The 17,602-nt window shown below is 39.4% G+C and overlaps 1 protein-coding gene across 1 annotated transcript in view; it reads left to right on the top strand.

The window, feature by feature from the left end:
- LOC109970614 (copine-9-like) overlaps positions 1-17,602 on the top strand; it is a gene marked incomplete at its 5' end in the record, with an annotated part of 56,770 nt that overhangs the window by 17,710 nt on the left and 21,458 nt on the right. Inside the window, 2 exons of the mRNA XM_020618298.1 lie at positions 4,071-4,198; positions 16,065-16,167. Coding sequence (XP_020473954.1) covers positions 4,071-4,198; positions 16,065-16,167 — 231 coding nt within the window. The remainder of the gene's footprint in view (positions 1-4,070; positions 4,199-16,064; positions 16,168-17,602) is intronic.

Raw genomic sequence — 17,602 nt, 5'->3', positions numbered from 1 at the left:
TTTCCCTGTCATTGTGCCAACATTGAGTCCCTATATTCTTAGCCAAATATTAGCTTTTTTGCAGCCTCCTGATAGGCACGGAGGCTACTTCTCAGAATGTGTAACGAGGCGAACAAGCCGTCTTTCTTCCATTTTTGTTCGGCTCGTCTGCAGCGCCTCCGTAAGGTCCGGGTGGTGTTGGTTTGCCATGGAACAGTGGTATTTCCAGCCCTTCTCGTCCTAAAGGGGGCAACAGCGTTCATGATCCGGGCACAGGTAGAGAGAGTTTAGAGAAGCAAGGAATGCCTCCGGGCAAACCGGGGGGTCCTGATCTGTAGACTGGAGCTCTGAGGCTGAAAATACAGCAGCAAAATCTGCAGGGGTAGAAGGGGTAATAATCCTATGGCATTGAAGGGGGGCCACAGGTCTGGGCCACCTTGTCGATAACAAGACCTCAAAGTGAATAAAAAAGTGGTCAGATATGGCTATATTTGACACATCCTTTATGCAAACAGATAGACCTCGAGAGATGAAGAGGTCTAATGTGCCACCCTGTTTATGAGTGGAGCATACTCTAAACTGACTGAGGTCAAAAGAGTCCAGCAGAGCATTAAAGTCATTTAAGTGCTGGTTGGACGAGGAATTAACATGAATACGGTATTAAAAATCCCCGCAAATCAACACACAGTCACCCTGTGGAGTGAAAGCTGCCAAAAATTCCCCAAATTCCTGCAAAAACTCCTTCGATTTGGAAGGACGTTAAATAACTGCACATAAAATAGGACAGTGTAGAGTTAAAGCAAAAGTTTGTAGCTCGAAACTGGAGAAAGACTTGGAGGGCAAACAGTGGCATTTTAAAGTTGGCTTAAAAACTGACGCCAGGCTGCCACCTCTACCAGAGAGGTGTGGGGAGTTAAAAAATAAATATTCAGCCAGTAAAAGCTCAGACAAAGGAGTGTTATTGCCATGCCACATGTAGTAGTGTGGTGTAGTGTAGTATTAGTAGTGTAGTATATAGTCATTTCACAATATGCTGTGTAATGCCATACTTTGTAAAAAGCTAAAGGACTATTATAAATTACAACCCCAAATCAGAAAAAGTTGGCACAGTATGTAAAATGAAAAATAAAACTGTAAATAGCGACATGTAGATCATCAGTGTCCAGTATTATATTTAAAACAATACAGCACATTGTAGGTTGTAGGTTTGCCTCTGAGTTGTGTCTTTTCTACAGTTCAGATCCATCCTGCAGTCTCTGCAAGGGCACCAGGAGGTTATTTTGCACAAGTTATTAGTAATCATTTAATGAGTATTCAAAAAGCATTAATTAACATTCAAATTAGAAAGGTAATGTATCTTGCTAACCCAAATTAGCCCTTGCCATGTTCTGAATGACACAAAGCAATTCAACTTAGGACAACTTGTTAAGGAAAGGTTGCATAATCCCACAAGTTGTAGGCATTGTGGAGTAGTTTTGTGAAGTGGATGACTGAGGAGAAAAAGGAACAAAAGGTGGGAGGAAGAAAACACGGTGAATCACCCTACACATCAAAAGAGAAAAGGTTAATCTGTTTGATGGTATGGCAGTGATGGAGAAATAATAGAGAGCGGACAGACAGGCAGCAGCACAGAGAGATGTTTTGATTATGCATTTGCTTAGATTAGCATGTCAGCCAATAGGATGGCAACAATGGCAGCAAAATAGCAAAATAAAAAAATCTTTGGAAGACACTCTCCCTGAGCAGCTGATGTACTTTAGAAGAAATTAAGAGAAAAGTGGGTGTGAGAGGAGCACACATAAAAATAGGTGCTATTTAAGGCTGTTTTTTTTGTAAGAAGATAATAATATGGCCAGAGCTTTTCATATGGGTGTAAACATCAAAAATAACATGCTTCAGGTCTTCCTTTAGTGGACTGGAGAATTTTTTTTACCCAAGTTTATTTCAGCTGAAGCCATCATTTTCAATCAGCTTTGTCAAATCCCCAAAATCCATGATGATTTTCCTGGCTGCCTCACAGTCAGAAGTCTGGTGAATGACAGCCCCAGCATCTGTCTTCTCTAGATTCATCTCTTTGCATAACTTTGTTCATTTTCATGTGAGCGACTGCTCAGTCAGTTCTCCCAATTAGAGTTCACCTCAGCGTGACAAATCCTGCCATTGTGTCATGCTAAGGCAACTCTAATTAGGAATCTATTGTTTGGAAAATGCTTGAAGCATGTTGAGCAAGTTAGAGTTTATCAAATGTAAAGTTTAAGCGTTTTGTCTCCTAATACACAGCTCATGTTGAATGGATCTTGACTGAGACACTAACTTGTGAAGCTGTGCAATGTTTCTAACAATAAAAGTTTGAATAATTAATTAACCAGCAGCACTAGTAAAAAAGAACATGTGAAAATGTGCAGTTTAAATAGCTCATATTTGCAATAAATTAAGAGTCTGTGTACCTTGAGGCAGCCACACATGTCTTAAGGACATTAGATAGAATATTTGTCTTTTATGTGGGTTAGTTTACATTGATTAACTTGGAGCTTCTATTGCAGAGTACCTCTGTGTTAATGCTAATACTGGCTTCTGAATCTGGTTTTGGTACTTTAAGAAAAATCCATATTATTAAACAAAAAATTAAGTCTCAGGGGAAATTAAAAGTAATCTTGGAAAGACATAGCAGAAATCCTTAGAGCGTGTGCATGAACCTGCCTTTGAAAAAGAGATGATTAATCATAAACAGCTAATGTATCAGGCCACTGCACAGACACATAAGCACACTATGTCAGCATCATGTGGGATTTTTTTATTTTATTAATGTTGAATGTGGTTTCTGGCATGCAGCCATAAATGTTTCCATCATTTTCATGCTCTTGATGGAAGCATACTGTATTCATTTTGGACAATTCTGCTCTATTCACTACATTCTGGATATGAGAAATACTATGAAAAGATTAGACAGCATTTACCATCACAGGGCCATCTAGGACCTTTGCTGTGTCTCTATTTCACACTATATGCTAATTCTATTCATGTTTTTAATCTGAAATTTCTACATAGTGAAAAGAATAACAAAACTGCATATTTTAAAATGCCAGCATGCAGATTAAGACTGCTGTAAAATACAGCACACAGCAGAACTGACAAAGCTGATCACTGTGGAGGGTGGTGTGACAGCTCCAGGATGTGGTGAATAATCAATTGTTTTGTGGGAAAAAAGTATTCCTTACTATTTTAGGTGACTTCAAATATATCATTCCAGCAGTGTTGCAAGATCTTGTTTCACTGTACATATAATATGTATCATTTCCCAAGAGTATAACATTTGGAAACATACTGTAGATTTCATGGATACTAACTGCCAAAACAATACATATTATATTCAAAATGCATGGAATTGGGACACATTAGGCATCATGTAAGAGCCAATGTATGATACATTTTTAAGTGAAATGTAATGATCTAAAAAAACTTTTTTGCATTCACCTGTTTTCGTGTACAGAATACTGTAGCTTGTCCTTGGCACAAAAAATGCATGAGTGGTCCATGCTTGTGGTGAGTCATGTCTGCCTTTCATCATTTAAACAACATGGAAAGGAGGGGCTAAATGTGTTGTCTTTCTGATTCCCAGCAACACAGTGTCAAAGCTCTGAAGTGTGAACATTTTTCTATAAGCTTTATAGAAAAAAAACAAGAGGTTTAAGAGTATGACAGTGTTCTTGCATGAAGCCCAAAACATCCACAAGACCCTTGCCTTACACATTCAGCTAAACAATTAGTAATGATTAATTTTCTTTATTCTTCAGAAAGACAGACTGAAATACCTGTGCATACAGATTGAGAGCCACTGTATCAGAGTCAAACTCTGGTACAGACTCTAGTGCAAATCAATAAAGCTGATTCTGCTTGTGATTTACCATAGTGAAGAAGGGAGAGCATTTCAAGGAATGAAAAAGAAACTGGGGGCATGTCTGTGTGTTTTTGGATGTGTTAGAAATAAGAAAGTAGAGATGTTAATTATTCTCAGTCAAATTTTGCAAGAGCTACAAAACGTATTTGGAAATGAATGACACCATCAATGTATGGCATTGCTTCCCTTACAGAACTCAAACCCAGAAAACCCAAACTGTGTGGGGATCGATGGTGTACTAGAAGCATATTTCCAGAGCCTGCGAACTGTTCAGCTGTATGGCCCGACCAACTTTGCTCCTGTCATCAACCAGGTGGCTCGGTAAGAGACATAAACACACTCCTGTTTGTTGTTCTATGCTTGTGAGAACCCTCAATGACGTAATGTATTTCCTAGCCCATAACCCACAAGCGGGCAGCACGGTGGCGCAATGGTTAGCACCGTTGCCTCACAGCAAGAAGGCTCCAGGTTCGGGTTCCACCCGGGACCTTTCTGTGTGGAGTTTGCATGTTCTCCCCGTGCTTGCGTGGGTTCTCTCCGGGTACTCCGGAGACATGACATGCAGCTTAGGTTGATTGGTGTCTCTAAATTGCCCATAGGAGTGCGTGTGCATGTGCGCGTGTATGTGCGTGTGCGTGGTTGTTCGTCTATGTGTTAGCCCTGCGATGGATTGGCGACCTGTCCAGGGTGTATCCTGCCTTCGCCCGATTGCCCAGATAATTACCACAGATACGAGCAAATACCAATTGTACCATTTCTCTATGTTGCAGAGAAAATTTCTTTTATAGGAATATTTATGAGGACTCTACTATCTGTATTTATATTCTTGTTCTTGGCCCAGAAACATTTAACCAATGGATGGAGGAAACATTCTTGCATGATCTGTAGTGATACATTTTGGTTCTCTTGGATTTATTTCTGAGTGAAGAGAAACCAAACCAAGGGGAAAACCGATCAATTTTTCAAACTGATCTATTGATTTGGACTGGTGCAAATTAACTACAGTTTTAAAAAGACCCCACTGAAATTAAAGAAAGACTCTTAGTAGTCTTCTTTTCAGGCACAGCTATTATGCTCTATATGAATGAATCAATGCAAACAAAGGGCCTGCATGGCAGTAGTCTCCTATTCAGTAACAAGACAGCAAAATAATGTTAAGTTACCTGTTTGTAATTTCAATTCAATAAATGTGTATTATTCATTGTCACTCTATCACAAACACAGTTACTATGAGGAATATACAGTTAATCATAGTGCAGCCAGATCATGTACAGTGCTGCATGTGTGAAGCATTGTATATGTGATGTTAGTGGGTGAAATCTGATGCTCAGCTATAAATCAAAACCTATGATGTGTATACCTAAGGTGGGACTCCTGTTAGCCCTTTTGTTGACTATAAATCCAGCATAATTAGGTACAAGTCCTGCTGATATTAAAATTACAATTTTATTTATTTTTAACCACAGTCCAAGAAGAATGAATTAATATGAAAAACAGAAATGTCTGATAAAGCCAAAAAAAGGTTCACATTTAAGAACCAAGTGAAACAAACATACTTATATCCTTTGTCAGTGAGCTTCTCTTTCTTTTCTTTTCTTCTCTTTTTTTTTAAATATTTTATGTCTGCCTATATTTTTGATGACATTAATTTTCTTGTACATGGATTATACAAGTGAAAAGACGCTCTCCTGCTTTTCACAAATGATTGATCAAACACATTTATTCCGGTTTCATCTGATCAAACAATGTGATGTAATATTCATTAGGCCTCTATTCAAGCTCTCTGTCAAAGTTTAATCTTGGAGATTTGTGAGTAATGGCCACTGCACCCTCTGATATTGGTATAGTAGTATGAATCTTCCTCTGCCTCCTAACCACTGCTGTGACTGTTTTCCAGTTTATGTTCAGTATCCTACTGATCCTTTTGTATCCTCTCTTTGGTGTTATTTATAAAGGTTATTTTTATAACCTTGTTGATGCAATTAGCTTTAACTAGAAAGTACCGTTTGTTGCAATGATCACAGGTGCATTCTCTATTGTTGTGTTGACATTGCACTTTGGGGGCCTTATTTTCAGTGTGGTTATCTAACCTGTTTGTTTTTAATTATACACGGCATCACATACCTTAACCTAAAAATATACACCTCTTGTAAGAAGGTGAGAGAGAGTAATAAAGTACTGCACCTGTCACCCCCACATCCCAGTTTCTGGAGGTTTATCATTTTATTATTTTACAGCACATAGCTGCATATCATAAAGTCTTCTTTCTCATGGGAATATGCTTGACATAAAGTTAACCATTACAATTTATGTTTTTACATCATCATCAAAGGCTTACATTGGGCTTTCCTTAGAAACAGCTCTGACCAACACCACCACAGACTAGGTTTGACACATCAAACAGGATTTTATTACATTATGTCAGACCACCAGCACACACACACACAAAGGCAAATGTTTTCTGAAGGATTATTATTTCTCTCTTAATTAAACAATTCACAGGATTTAATTTCAGTGATGTTCATCCTAAAAGGTTTTGTTAGATGTAAGGAATAATTTTAGAATAAACAGGATAAATCTTTTAACTCTTGTTTCTCCCCCAGAATAGCTTCATTTTGAGGAAGAATAACCAACAGCTTTTTGACCCATGTTAACACTCTAAAGATTGATAGATATAAGGCTTAGAATGAAAATAAATATTAGTCTTATTAGTATTAAATAATTCTTAAAATTTTTATCTTGGGACATTCATGTGACAACATTTAATCTATCCCCTGCGTCAGTCCTAATGTATTCCTCAGGGAGACCTACCTATAGTCAACTTATATTCAATTGATCATTTTGTTTAGAGCACCAGAGTGAACCTAACCTGGGAGACCTGTGATGATCTGTGGATCCAGACAGAGCACAGCTGTCCTCAGACCACCGCAGCAAAGGCTTACACCTTGTCTGCTCCTTACTTACAACCCGCTACGCTGGCCAGCACCATGAGAGGAACATAGGAAATGGTTGTTTCTCCTCAAAAATAAGATTTTGGTGGTTTTAGCCCCTTACTTAAGGTTTAATCAGTTTAACACCATATATTTGATTAAAGTAAAAAAGGGGTACTTTGAATTTAAGGAAAAGCAGCTGTTTCTTCCAATGTATACCGGCCCAGGGAGGAGTGGGTGAGGACCTGAGCCCTTGCCACCTTTGAGACACAGAGCCCTGGGGGAGAGAACTCGCGGTCACTGGGCTAGAGAACTACACGCATGCCGCCAGAATGTTTGTGATCTGGTCGCTTGTAACACAAGGTAGGTCAGGGACACTTAGCCAGCAGTACACGTTGGTTTTTTGTGGAATATATTTTACGTTACCCATTGGATTTAATCTCGCTGGTAGGCTAGTGGTTAAGGCGGGCCTGGGTTCAAATCCAGGTTGCGTCAGGAAGGGCATCCGGCGTAAACCACGTGCCAAATGTCAACATGTGAGTCGTCAGTGTGACGATTCGCTGTGGCGACCTCTAAAATGGGAAAAGCCAAAAGTGACTTTCTAATGGATTTAATCTCGCTACTCTAAAAGAAGTTAAACTCTGCATGTGTGATAGAGAATGCTGTTTCTGAAGACTAAAGAGGTGTTAGGATTTAAAAGTATCTCTGATATGTGTGAAGTAGTGATGATGGATTAATAAACTCAGATTGTTGACTTTGTTTTCAAAAAGAACTGCATTAGAAAATACTTTGAATAAATTAGTCAATTATCTACTTATTACATCATATGTCCCTGGTAGGCTAGTGGTTAAGGCGCAGCGCACTCGCCGCTGTGGCTCAGGTTAGAGTCAGGGTTGCGTCAGGAAGGGCATCCGGCATAAAACACGTGCCAAATGTCAACATGCGAGTTGTCAGTGTGACAATTCGTTGTGGCGACCCCTAAAACAGGAAAAAACTGAAAGTGACTTTCTTTCATCTACTTATTACATCTTATACACTGTAATTGAGTGTCTATTTCTAGGAAGTTAAATGTCAGCTAATAAAATCATGGTCTTATGTGTCCAATGTCATGCTTTTATGGGTTATTTCAGATTAAACTAAACACTTCCTCAAAGAGCCAAAGTATACTGCCTTCTAAAACTTTCTCAGTAGGGTGACATCTGAAGGTTTAAGGAGGTAGCTGCCTGTAACTGCAGATTGTTATTAATTCTGGAAGGATGTGGGGTCTTGTCCTGAATTAATAACATGCAAGAGGGAGGTCTGCAGGGAACTCTGTTTGCAGGTTCATGGTAGTCAGTTACGGAGTGGATATCGCCACCTAAAAAACCTCAAGCAGTGTTTGAAGCTTTGATAGGTTTCAAATATGCCACCTTAGTGTGAGAGGTTAAGCTCTGTTTATATGTCCAGGGGTTAGCAGATCGGTACCTTCAAACAGCGTGCTCACATTGCCAGAAGAAGAGTTTTTGTTATCTAGCAATGTATAGTGATTTTTTAATCTATTCTTTTAAACCGGCAAGGAAGTGACCTGAAGGAACACACACCAAAGTTGAACCCTCTACGTTTATTGGAAGTTTAGAACAACAGAAACCTTTTGTAGCAAAGTCGAAAGCAAGTTTTATTTAAGCCAAATCCTTTGTTAAACTCTAGAGACACTATCAGAGCAATCCTGCAATGGTCAATTTAAATTAATTACGTTTTTTTGGCGAGACATCTCTGAACAGCAAAACAATAGAACAGACCCTGGTTAAACCAGCATCCTGGAGGAAGAACCAGCCACCAACTGAGAAGCAGCTCCACTCCCAAAAGCGAGCCCATCCAAACCCGGTGACGACAGTTTTGTCCTAAATCTTCAGCCCAAGACCATCTCAGAACTCCAGACCCAGCTCAACTCTGGCCCAAAAGAAGAAGAACAATTGGAAAATTTGAAGAAAAAGGAGGTTCGTTGAGAGTTTTTACTGTTATAGGCTTTCCTCCCCATATAATGTTGTAGAACACAATTTTCATCTACAGTAAATGGACTAATGGCAGGGGTGGGGTAGAGGACAACATGGACAGGGGCAGGTGTAGGTGGAGCTGCCTGCCTTGGGAACAACTGCAGCCTTGGTCGTACAGCTGGCAGAGCACAGGGGTGTGGTGGAGGTACAGTTTTCCTCTTGTCCACTGCCTGCTACAATGCACTTTTAGGCAAGTGGTACTGATAAGGAAGGCTGAGCCGTGTGGGTGCAGTAGTGGGGTGTGGGGTGCCTGTCCAGGTGGAAGAGGCAGACTCTCAACTGGAGTTGAGTGAGGTTAGTTGCCCCCCCCCCCTCGCAGCAGAATACCACACTGCTGCCTCTTGTTGTAAGGACCTAAGCTATATGTTGACCATACAATCATTTAGCATACTGTATATATTAACCAGGTATGTTTCTCAGGAGATGGTGGAGACCAAAACAGAGCTACAGTGTAGTGGGTATTGAACTCATAATCTTCAGATTTCTAGAATCACACTTCCCCTGCTGAATATGTAAACAGGCAAAAACAGGACATCTGAGTCAGACAGGCCACCCTGGAGCTACACTATAGAGAGCCCATGTCAAACTTTGTGAAGAATTAACTGGCAAAGATGCTTAATTTTTTTACACTTACATTTACCATACCATATTTTATAATGGCAGTAATAATAATATATTTTAATTGATATTATAAGTGTTAAGTAATGTGATTTTATAATTGTTTAAAGTGCATTCTAAAAAACTACCATATGATGAGATACAAATCTCATAGAACATCAAAGTTGTATATCTGCGTCCCCTGTGACCCAGCCTGTGTTCTGCATAGAGAATATGAATTGTTACCTTCTGACAGATACTGCAGGGTCCCTCAGTGCTACTGGAGCAGCTTTAAGAATTCATCTGTGCATGCATCAGTTAGAATTCTCAATAGCTCTAAATGAAAATGCACTTACCTGATCAGGAGGTTTGTGCAATATCTGTTAACCTGCATAAACAATGCCACTATTAATAATGTATTGTTTATTATTGCATAGACCCAGGGCTTTAAATGTGTCTTCACACATAATTAGGAATTCTACAAATGTGCCCCCCTTGTCAGAGCCTGGCCCTCTCATTGAAAAGTTGCCCCTGTCCCCTTTCTATTTTCTTTTTTTAAATTTGTTTTGTCGTTGAGCCTTGTGTTGCAGTATCTTACATTTATCAGATTATGCAGATGCCCCATAAAGTGTTTGAAATGTGTTTGTCACATATTGTGTGCACGTTATTATTTCCTGATCATTATTTTCAGAACAATCATGCACCCCTAATGTAAGTGATTCATAACATAAAAAGGTAGGAAAAAGTTAACACAGCTCATCCTCTTGCTGAACCCTGCAGCACATATCATCCTACAAGCTCTTCTTAAAAGCAAATTAAATTTCACCATTAAAACTTTTCTGGAATAGAGCCGCTGCTAGGTTTTAATGGATTTTGGCTGGTTTTTACCTGCTATGTATTTTTAGCCCCCATATGAAGAAACAATATCCTGTCACAGTTGAGTGTGGCTATGGTTGCATAATCAAATGGAGTGTAGTAGTGCTGTGTTGCTCAGCTGTGGGCTCAAGAGCTTCAAACCGTGCTACCATTTAGAGGGAGAGAGAACATAAAACTTTATTTCCTTGCTCCTTAGCCTCACACCTTTTTTTTTCAGTTTTTATTATTTCTCCCGATATTTTTTGCTTTGTGATTATTAGATTCACCTCTCTTCCCTGAAACACTTTTTTCTTCTTTTTGACTTCCTCCCTGCATACCTTCACCAGTTACACTGACTTGCTATCTATACCCCTTCCTCCCCAAAATCATTGTTGTCTTCCTTGTCCTCCAATTTCTTTCCCTGCTTCTCCTCATCCTCTGGTTATTCCTCTTCTTCCTTTTATTCTTACTAGAACTCCAAATCCTTCCTCCTCTTGGTCCAACACTTCCTCATACAGTACTTTCTCCTCTTCCTTGTCCTCATCCTCCTACCACCTCTTCACCCGCCTCTACTTTCTTGTTGTCATCCATGTGGGAGGTTTAAAGTAGTGATGAAGACAAAGAGAGGAGGTGGAAGATACATGGTATAATCCATATGTACATAAATATACATGGCCGCATGGAATTACTCATGCCATTTGTAGTACCTCATTGGAACAACAGTTATAACATCACAGCCAGTGAAAACCACGCTGCTTCTCTCCAACAGTTAGTGTGTGTTTACTGTTAGTGTTGTCTTTTTTTCAACATTTTTCTGTGACTGTCTTTGAAAATACAATTTATGTTGTTTCCTATATTATAGGAAACAAATAATCAGCCTACACACAAACAAACAGCCTGGATCAGAGTCTACAGTTTGCTACCCTTGATCACTAGAATTAAACATTCAGAGCTGCTCCTGAGTTCTGTTGTGAGGTCGCTGGAGACTGTGAATCCAAAATCTTATGGTACAGACCTTGCAGAAGGCCATCTAGTCACTTTGATTGATGTATTTTGATTCAGCTTCGAACACCTGTGTCTGTCAGCTGCAGCTGTTAGAGAAGGTTGTACAAAAACAAAACTTTTCTTTAGCAGAAATGATTATGAGATTGTATCAGTTGCTGATATATTCCTGTTTGAAAATTATTACATTGGTGAGTTCAAGCCCAGTTTGTATGTAGTTGAAGGATGAGTAAACATGATTAGCAAATCAAGTCAGTTAATTTGTGACTCAGAATTCAAATCAACAACTCCAGTGCACATCTCTGGCCCTCTCCAGATGATTTGTAGTTAAAGAATAAATGAGAAAAAGAATAGAACCCGAAACCACATAACAGACACTCAACCCTGCACATAGTAGAGAAGATCATGTAACCCCAGGAATGGCAGGGGCAGGATAACTAAAGTTTGCTATGCATCTTTATGGTTGTAACATTTTGACATTCCTGACGTATCACTCCATTCATTTGTAGTGCAAGCTGTAGAGTCTTCTTGTAGAGCGAACTCAGTGGCATCAGTGATACTACACTGCAGGTCTTACATGTCTACATGTAACTTAACGTCTTCCTATTTAAGACCAAACTATTTAGTTTACTTAGGGTAGAGTCCTATAGTGTCATTTATATTTCATTTGGGGATAGAGGGAATGTGTGAATTGTGAGGGTATTGCTACCCTTTCTGACCTCAGCTGCTTGCTAAATGGTGGAGCATCAATCTTGTATCTCACCGCATTTTGGTTTTGCCTAATTTAATGAGGTCTGACCTGTCCTCAAGATAACTTTCAGACAAGGTGCTGAAAAAATGTAGAAGAAATCATCTGGACATAATTTTAGGTAGAAGACGTTTCGCCTTTTATTAATTAATATCCAAATTTTAATATCTTGGATGCACCTTATCATACCATTTTTTTCTAGATTATCCATCCAATCTGTAATAATATAGTATTGCATAGCATTACTTACTACAGCATCAGCTGTTACTGGGCGCCTTCCTGGGGGGGTGTTCCAGGCAAGTCCCACTAGGAGGAGGCCCCGGGGAAGACCTAGGACACATTGGAGGGACTATGTCTCTCGGCTGGCCTGGGAACGTCTCTGCATTCCCCCGGAGGAGCTGGAGGAAGTGTCTGGAGAGAGGGAAGTCTGGGCATCTCTGCTTAGACGGCTGCCCCTGCGACCCGGTTCCGGATAAGCAGAAGAAGATGGATGGATACTTACTACAGTACACGCTTCTTTGTTTGCTTTTTATTTTTATTCTTTTTTATATTTTTAAACTTTATTTACTGTAGTTTATCTAGCTTGTAAATAATTTGTCCTTTATTGAATTTCCTGCATCCCTTGTTTCTTGTTTCTTTGGTCTTGTGCTGCTCAAACACAATAACTTCTATATGGTGTGTCTCACCTGATCAGAACTGAAACCTACCATTTTTCAAAGATACACGTAGATGTCTATGCAGACCTATGCAGAGAAGGGTGTTATGGGTCGCCATTGATTGCAGAGGCTTACAGGTTGGTTGATCCAATTTCATGTTGGAGGCCAGGTTCAAAACAGAAAGGATGATGGAGCAGCTAGATGAGAGCCAACACTGATCAATAAACTGGTGGATTGCTAAGCTTGACACTGTCCCTAGTGGAACCATATGTTATATCCCTAATTGAACAAGTTTAAAGGAAATGTGAACATCTTTGAACATGTCCTGTGCACATTTGGATCTACAAATATTACTAATGTTAAACAACACAAAAAACATAACTAATAATATAGATCTCTGTGTTAGTTCCTGTCAATAATATTTTTAGCAGGTTCCAATCTTGCATTTTGAACTTGTTTGGATTTAGATTAAAATCTCATTAAGAAAGACCTGAACAGTTTTCTGCTATAGCGCACTCCTGGGCTGGTCCTGAATCAGTTTCTGTTCCTCCATTTTTTTCTTTCAGTCTTCAGTCATTTGCATCTGTAATCACTCCATGTTCCTGTCTCCTTCATTTCAGTGTTGCTTTTGTCTCCTCTATTTACATCCCTTGATTCATTCCATGGAAATATACAAGCCTCTGTCTTAAAAATTTGACATCAATCAGTACTTGAATTTCCAAAGTGTTAATTACAGAAGCTGTGAATAAACATTCTAATGTGTGAAACTGGTTAGGAACTGTTACTTTCAAGCCAATTTAAAGGAAGCAACAAAATTGAATGATTAAAACAATGTTATGCAAAAATAATTTAGGCCAACCTGAGCCACATAACTAACACTTTACTTTGTGTTCTTTTATTAGACAGGTTACTACTTTTGATTTAAATGTCACATCATTCCACTGAATGGTGATTCACTTTCTGCACCATGACAGCATCTCCTCCTGTGTTTACACAAAAGGTGCATTTGTTTTAAGTTCAGCACGGCATGAGTGGGTGGCGAGTTGATAGTCACTCTGTATTATCCGGATACTGTGGTCAATGTCGGGATGTAATGTTCAAGTGCAGAACAAAGTCAGTAATCCTCCAATCTGTAGAAGAAAGTGAGAGAGGGAGCCTCCTTTTAGTGCGTTAACAGGTGACAAGTTCATAAGGCCACTGGAGTGGGTGGTGCTTTTGGTTTTTTGATCCTGTTGAAGCTGTTATTGCAAATCCATTTACACTGCAAATGCTCAACCACAGCTTTGAATATGTGATCAGTCTCTATTACACATGACATTTAGTGTCCCTGCAGTGCTGTGATTATCAATAAGTTAAATCCAATATTCAGAGGCATCCTCAATAGAACCAACTGAACACCTATGTGACATAGATTTGTTCATAAACTCTGTTATGAACATTCATGTAGTATATTCCATATTTGCATTTCTTGCTCCATAAAGGAAAAGAACACGCACAAACACACTGTTTTGATTCCTTGTGGGGAATTTATATTGACTTACATTCATTTCCTGTGAACGTATCCTGACCTTAACCATAACTACTACTTGCCTAACCCTAACCCTGATTTTAATATTTAACCTAACCCTAACCTCATCCTAACCCTAAACCATGTTGCCACCCTAAAATTCAGTGATTTCCTTGTGGGGACTAGCTTCTGGTCCCCACAAGGGTGGCCGAGTCTCCACAGTGTGAGTGTGTTAACAGGTTTTAGTCCTCATGATGTAAGTAATACAAAGGCACACACACACACACACACACACACACGAAAAGCGATGATTGAGTGAATAAATAATGTGACGGCAAAGATGAGTGCAGCTCCAGCAAACTGGTTTGAGAGGTTAAAGAGCAATTTGTTCCCCAATTGAACTGTTTCACTCATCAGTGCACTTTCCCATTATTCTGCATGGAGAGCACCTGAGCATGGGTGGTGGGAAAGAAAGATGTATGATAAGGGAGGAAAACACAAGGAAAACAAGCAGGATGATGTGGAGATAGGCAGGAAGAGAGACTGTGAGGAGTCCAACAGACAGGAAGACACACACACAGAAAGACAGTTTGCCATTTTGCCTGCTCTCAGCCTCGGGCCAGACTGAGAGTGTGAGCCAATCAAACAGTGAGTCAGACAGCAGGTCTTCCTTCTCCCTGCTGGGACCCTAGCATTACCTGCAACGCAACACACACACACATACACATACAAACATGCCAGCCAGTGTAGAACAAAGAGAGCAAAAACGTTCTGTTACACAACACTGATTGTGTGGACTATTTTATGAGAAATCTGAGCTGGCAGAGACGAACTTAGCATCCACTCATGAGCGTACATCAGCTCAACATTTTAATTCATATACTGAACAACCTTCCACCAGAGTATCTGTTGGCGTTACAATCACCTGCAGTGCATGCTGTGTATTCCATTCAAAACCTTTTATGAATAATATACACACAAGCCCATTTGTTTTATATGTGAATAGTCATGTAAAACCTTTACAATAAGTAACTTTTATAATGTAAAAATTCCCTTTAAGCATAAACACACTAACGTTATTTTCAGACTGATATTAGCCAGCTGGCCCTGTAAAATCAGCACTGTCAGTAGGTTTCTCATTTTTATACTTTAATGTAAATTTGTAAATTGTGAGTTTGCCAAACTTCAAAATGAAGGTGTTGACTGTTACCTGGTAACTCAGTAATCAGGGTGAATTGCCATTTCATTTCACTATATTTATTCTCTTTGAATCACTGCATAGATGTGCATAGTAATTCAGAGGTCCAGGAGCCAGGCTAGGCATTTTGTAATCCTGCATCACATTTGCATCTGTGTGTGTGTGTGTGTGTGGCCAAAGATGATACATTATAAAGGATAACACCGTTCTTTATTGTTTTGACATTTAAGATATTAAGAAAGTCTATTTGTTGCTGTTCAAAACACTAACACAGTGGTAAGTCTGTTTCTGTAAAAACTGTTTTATGCTATGTGACCTTAATACACACAATAATGATTTTTTTATACTGCAATTCATTTTGAACACTATAGCAATTTATTACAGAATAAAAAAAAGTGACAAATTGCTCAACAGGATCCTGGTGGGGCTGGCCTCTGTTCTTCAGGTTCACTGAGAGACCAGATGTAAAACACCTGGAACACAAAGTCAATAAATGCATCAAACAAACAAAGTATTCTGCTAAAAATACATCCTTTGTGACCAAAGCCTGTTAGCATTTTGTACCACCACATCAGAAATGTAATGTTACTCTGAATTTTATCTTTACATGCAAAGATCACTTAACCTAACTTCTATGTCTATGTGTGTGTTGTGATGTTAGATGTGCTGGAGAAGTGACTGACGGCTCCCAGTACTTTGTGCTGCTGATGATCACAGATGGTGTCATCTCTGACATGGCTCAGACCAAAGAGGCTGTTGTGAATGTGAGTATCACAAAATAAACTGGAATTACCACTTCCTGGTTCTATGCTTCCACCAACCAGTCCAATTCACGAGAATGGAACAATCATGAGGTCACAATGACCTTGACCTTTGACCACCAAAATCAAAACAGTTCGGCCTGGAGTCCAAGTGAGCATTTGTTATCAAATTTGAAGAAATTCTCTGAGGCATTTCTGAAATACTATGTTCAGGAGAGTGGGTCAGACTGATAGACGATCAACCTGAAAACATAATGCCACCAGCCACAGCTGTTGCTGGTGAAGAGGCACTGAAAAGAAATGACAAACTGCTCAACAAGGCGGATTAGCAGTATGCTGATGCTAAATGTGAGGAGTTTGTGGTCTTCTTCAGAGAACAGCCACCATTAGGTCTGGTATTTCTCAACAACACAGTACCATAACAGAAACATCCGGGATATAATGTGAGACCCTGTAAGTCTTCTCAAATAACTTGTGGCATTTCCCATGGACTGATGCACTTTTTAGATGTATTTTAGATATCAGTGCCTCGATGCTATAAAACATGTTGCAGCCCAATCAGCATAAAACTGACACTTTGGTTAAAAGGTCTGAGGCTCAGAGAAAGAAAGTGATCACTAAATAAATTCTTTAGGACTGATCCCAAGTCAACAAGCCATTAACCTCAGTGTCATCTCAGTGCACTCAGAACTGAATGTTAAAACTTGTAGGGTTTGTCACTAAATCTGCTTTTACTCTTCTGAAAAATAAAGTGCAGCCACATATCTCTCTCTGAGTGAAACAGACAGACTAATATATGCATTTGTCTCTGACAGACTGGATTATTGTAACACTCTCCTTTCTGGTCGGCCCAAAAATCTTATAACTCACTTACAATTGATTCTGAAATCTGTTGCCTGAGCGCTGACCAGGACCAGAAGAAGAGAACACAGTAAACCATTTTAAAGCCATTACATTTGGTGCTTATAAGTTTCAGTATTGATTTTAAAATGCTTTTACTGGTTTTTAAAGCACTTCATTGTCTTGCACCAGTCTGCTTGTCTGATATGCTTCCAGTGTGTGGACCAGGACCAGCCACTAAGTCTCTCAGATGCTCTGATACTTTGAATTTTTCAGTAGTTCCAAAGTGCAGGACAGAAACCCTTGGTCAGGTGTTTTTTGGTTTTCATGCTCTGAGCTGCTGTAACAGTTTTCCAAAGGAGCTAAGAGGAACGGATAGTGTTCATGTTTTTAAATGTAAACTTAAAACTTGCCTTTTTGGTCTGGCTTTTTCAATTCAATTCAGTTTTATTTGTATAGCACCAAATCAAAACAAAAGTCATCTCAGGACACTTTACAAGGTAAGGTCTGGACCTTACTGTTATCACTATTATTATAGAGGAAAACCCAACAAATCCCCCTTGAGCAAGCACTTGGCGACAGTGGGGAGGAAAAACTC

Source organism: Monopterus albus, unplaced genomic scaffold (genome assembly GCF_001952655.1).
Source record: "Monopterus albus unplaced genomic scaffold, M_albus_1.0 scaffold203.1, whole genome shotgun sequence".
Lineage (NCBI taxonomy): Eukaryota > Metazoa > Chordata > Actinopteri > Synbranchiformes > Synbranchidae > Monopterus > Monopterus albus.
This window is presented reverse-complemented; position numbering and strand designations above follow the sequence as displayed.